The sequence below is a fragment of the Lolium perenne genome, chromosome 1 (genome assembly GCF_019359855.2).
Source record: "Lolium perenne isolate Kyuss_39 chromosome 1, Kyuss_2.0, whole genome shotgun sequence".
NCBI lineage: Eukaryota > Viridiplantae > Streptophyta > Magnoliopsida > Poales > Poaceae > Lolium > Lolium perenne.
In genome coordinates this window covers 14,296,042-14,300,224 of record NC_067244.2, presented here as the reverse complement: position 1 = coordinate 14,300,224, position 4,183 = coordinate 14,296,042, and the positions used below count along the sequence as shown (strand labels likewise).

The 4,183-nt window shown below is 44.1% G+C and overlaps 1 protein-coding gene across 2 annotated transcripts; it reads left to right on the top strand.

Annotated features, from left to right (window-relative positions):
* The first annotated feature begins 24 nt into the window (after positions 1-24).
* Positions 25-3,914, top strand: LOC127320883 (uncharacterized). 2 transcript variants are annotated; one of them, XR_007863625.2, is made up of 5 exons: positions 28-599; positions 1,766-2,047; positions 2,147-2,229; positions 2,336-2,395; positions 3,590-3,908. XR_007863625.2 is itself a non-coding variant. In XM_051349964.2 (4 exons), exons 1-4 carry the CDS (start codon positions 569-571, stop codon positions 3,731-3,733), a joined length of 318 nt encoding a protein of 105 aa, XP_051205924.1. In that variant the 5' UTR covers positions 25-568; the 3' UTR covers positions 3,734-3,914. The 2 variants fall into 2 exon arrangements, 1 of the variants encoding a protein (XP_051205924.1); XM_051349964.2 differs by lacking the exon at positions 1,766-2,047 and having other exon boundaries at positions 25-599; positions 3,590-3,914.
* The last annotated feature ends 269 nt before the right edge of the window (positions 3,915-4,183 follow it).

Sequence of the window (4,183 nt, the reverse complement as noted above, 5' to 3'; positions counted from 1 at the left end):
AACTCGAGCCACCCACCGGCGCCTCCTCCCTCCCACCGAACCCATTTCCTCCACATCCGCCGCCGGCAACTCCTCGCCCCGCCGACCACCTCCCCGGAACCCCCTCTCTCTATCCCACCGATTGTAGCCACCCAAATCCCCCCCCCCCCCCCCCCCCCCACTGGAGAAAGCTTTGGCCTTTTTCCTCCATGCCGGGCGGCGGCGCGGCAGAGGATGTTGGTGAGGCGGAGGCAAGATTGGGCGTCACCGGCGGGAGGTCCACGACGGCGGTGGCACCCCTGCAGCGGGTGGTGGTGGTGACCAGGCCGGCTCCGCGCGGGGCACCCCTTCACCGACGCCTCGGATGGCAGCAGCCACGGCGGGATAAGATGTGCCTCCTCGCACAACGGGAGCAACCAGTAGGATCAGGCCTAGATGGAGGGGAGATGTCCTCGCATCGACTCCCAGCGACCCTGGCCTTCACCGACGCCTCCGATGGCAGCAGCCACGGCGGGATGCTCGTGGTGGGGGACGGAGAGGTGGTTGCCCGGGATAAGATGTGCCTGCCTCCTCGCACAACGGAAGGGACATGTCCTTGACTCCGACATTGGCATCTCAAGGTCGAAATTTTGCTCTGTCTGCCTATGATTTATTTGGGTGCTGAATATTGCTACTAGTCATGTTTTCTGTAGCGAATTTGATGCATAAGGGTTCCTAGTATCTCAAGTTGGACATCTGCTGTGTTTGATTTATGTGCATGATTTGTTCATTTTACTCCCATATTTTCTCACGCACATTGTGAGCCTGGTGTAGATGATTCCATTGGTTCATGCTCTTTGATGCTCTGTATTGTACGTTTCTCTACCATGTGTGCTCCTGCTCTAGCTCTAGCCTCCTCCCTGTTCCGACCAAGATCTGAGAGGCGTGTTAACACCTCTGACCCGACAAAGCTGATGATCCAAACATGCTGCTACTGCTCCTTGCCTTCACCCACAGCCCTTGTTCTGCCAAAGGGAGGAGAGCTAGTAAATCCCTCATTCATATCTATGTTTGTTTTGTGTGTTGAGCACTTGAGGTAGTAAGAGCTTGCACTTTTTTTTAATCCAATGCAGAATAATAATTTGAGCATATCGGATGCTTCATGAATTGCTTCATGCATGGGTTGGTTCAGTTAGGTTTGAGTGTATGCCTCCTAATTTTGTTTGCTGTACATGTTTTTTACAATCTAAAATCAGAGCAAAAAAGCTGAGCTTTGGAAATTATGACATTGCTACTCAAATTGGTAAAGAGAAAGAAAGAAATCGTTATAACAAGACCTGTATAGAAAATTAGGCATAACAGCGACGCTCATTGAATCTGTGCTGTCACTTCATTGAAGAAAATAAAGTTGGATCTCTATCAACTGATGCTATCTTTCAGTGTTTTTTCTCTCTTTCTTTTACAATTAGGGATGAGGTTGGTGGTGCATACAAATGTATAGCTGTGTATATCTGGGTAAATATACACATTATAGTTCTGTGCAATCTGTAATGGTGCCTGATGTTCTTCTTGTAGGCAGTAGTACTTTGCATGAGCGCCTCATTTTTTGCCCCTTTTTTTGTACGAGTTGAAGGGTATTGAAGCTTCCATTTTGGTATTGAGTACAAAAGAGAGATAATCTAGTGCATGCCAATTTGGTACAAAGGAGACATACATGCTATCTTTCAGAGTTTCCATTTTGCTATTTTGTTTTGACTGTTTGCTGTTTGCTATGCATAGACAGTACTAAAAACTTGTTCATTTTCAGGTTAAAAGCTCATCGGAGGAGGAGGAACTGAAGAGAGCGACATTGGGAGGCGGCCTCATAGGGAAAGCGTGAGGAGGAGGAACACCATTGCAGCCTAACGATCATGACGACGGCGACAAGAAGAATGTGTTGTATGGTGATCAGCTGACAAAGCAAGCCTCAAATCGCAAGATTTTGCATCCCAGTGAATACAGAGTACGGAAGCTGATGTTAGTAATGTGGTATCCCAGTGAATACAGAGCAAGGGAAAAGCTCAAGAGAACAATTCATAGGCCATTTAGAGTGAGGACCAATGCCATTTTTATGATTGCATCCCATATTGCACGTTTTTGTGAAAGATTTTGCACTCAGTTGCTGACTCACTCTTTGTGCACCATGTAGGAAATACAAGTGCTGAAAGAAAACAAGACTGTGGCCAAGAAGAACAGCATGCAGTACTGAAGGATGAAAATAGAAGAGTGATGGTAAGTTGAATGACTCAAGAGTGCATGACAACAGCTTCCAGATTTGTTAATCTTTGACAATTGATGGTTACTCGTTGTTCTTTTTGAATGCACTATTATGATGCAGCAAACTGGAAGATGTCCTGATGGAAGGGGACGAGATAAACTAACTTGTGGAGATAAACAGGTGATCATTTCTCTATCCAAATCAATAAGTGAAATAATGTTTAGTAGTTGTTACGTTTTCCATTTGGAGGTTAATCTGTGTTGGTCTGTTACCAAATCAAAGCTTGTATGTTTGTTAAATGTGGTCCGTTGCTAAAGTAGTAGGGGCTGAACGCAGTACATAATAGAAGCTCCAAAATTTTAAGTAATAACAAGGCTTATCTTTTTGGACTAGAGATGTTTGTTTCTTTCCTCGGCAAAGCAACTTATGCAATTATCTGAGTGAATTCAAGTACAGTACTACTTTGGTGCAGAGATATGGCTTTTTTCAGTTATCGAAATGTTCATTTCCATTGGATGATTGTTTGATCCTTTTCATATCAGTGCTTGGTTTGGTTATCTCCCCTGAGTACTACTGGCTCTTTGGTGCTAGTTTGTATCGGGCATACCTGTGACAGCGAGTGTGCCATGGCACCTAGGTAACACAGTTTCTGTGCATGATTTGTTACTTGACAACCTGTATGCTCCAAAGGAAGAACATGTATATATATATTTTTTGCTTTAGTCCTGTATTGGGAGTATTTTCTGGAGCTTAATTTTCTTGCTGCTGCTTTTGTGGTGTACATGGAAATTTTATTCCTAAATGTGCGCATCCATACTGAGTTGCTTCTCTGATGAAGTGGTCTTGTGATCCCTACACTTGTGGGTTTTGGTGATCCCTATACTCTTGTATTTATTAAACTAGTTGTTTGGTCGAGTTGATGAATGTAAAGCTTAAACCTGGCTTGCGTCGAATGTGAGCTGAATTAACCTGGAGCTTTTTGGAGCTGATCTGGACTAGTGGTTCAACAAAGTAGATAGATATTTTGTGAGTTATAAAGCCTGAATGCATACAGTATTTGTCTCGGTTTTGTCAGTTACAATTTGTAGAAGAATGTATTGCTGGCAATCTGTTTCACCATGTACTGTCCTTGTTGCGAAAGGGCATAATTGGTTCATTTGCCGTTTATTATGATTGGCCTTATTGCCTTTTGTTACTTTTTTGCCCTCTGCACCATTAGAAGATGTAGTGCAAAATGTACAGATTACCTCTTTTAGCATCATTTTTTTGAAGCAGTAGCTGGGTTGGGCAGTTGAGATGGTGAAATGATGGTTAGTAACTGTAACCTTTCCCGGTTGGAGGTTAATCTTTGTTGGCCGTGTTGTGGTCTTGCAGGTTCCAGTTGGCAACGGAGGAGGCTGGAGAAGCATGAGGTTGCTGTGGTGGTGGTGGAGGTCTCTAGTTGGTGTAGATTACATGTTTAAGGTGAGCTTGTCTGGACGCGGCGGTGGTGTTTTTATACTATGTTTGGAATGTTAAACCTGGAGGTCGAGTTGTTTGTATTATTTCCGAGCCCTGCCGCCAAGTCGAGTTGTTTGTATTCTTTCCGTGCGAGTAAAGGAATCGGAATGGAGAGATGTGCTGCTGGCCCTGTGGTATAGAAGAAGTGTAGGTACAGTAGTACTAGGTAAATTTATCTGGGATGCAGGCTTTTTTTATTTTTGCGGGTACAGGCTTTTGTTTTTCGTCTGAATTGGTAAGTAAGGATCTATGCTGACCAAACATGAAAATATAGAATATAATCAAGTAAACATGAGTCAAATAGTTAATGCGGAAAACCCAAAGCAGGAACAAAAATCACAGGTGCATGACCATGACATTTCCACTTGGCGCTTCCGCTACTTCGTCGGAGAGATCCATGGAAACAAAAAAAAAGAAAAGCGGACGGCATTGTTCGCGATGTTGGCTGTGAGTGGTTAAACAAACTTT

Bases quoted from the DNA above. Each gene is read 5' to 3' on its own strand.
- LOC127320883 (XM_051349964.2), top strand. From the start codon at position 569: ATGTCCTTGACTCCGACATTGGCATCTCAAG. The intron at 600-2,146 runs GTCGAAATTTTG...TGCACCATGTAG, and splicing joins TCCGACATTGGCATCTCAAG to GAAATACAAGTGCTGAAAGA. The intron at 2,230-2,335 runs GTAAGTTGAATG...ATTATGATGCAG, and splicing joins ATGAAAATAGAAGAGTGATG to CAAACTGGAAGATGTCCTGA.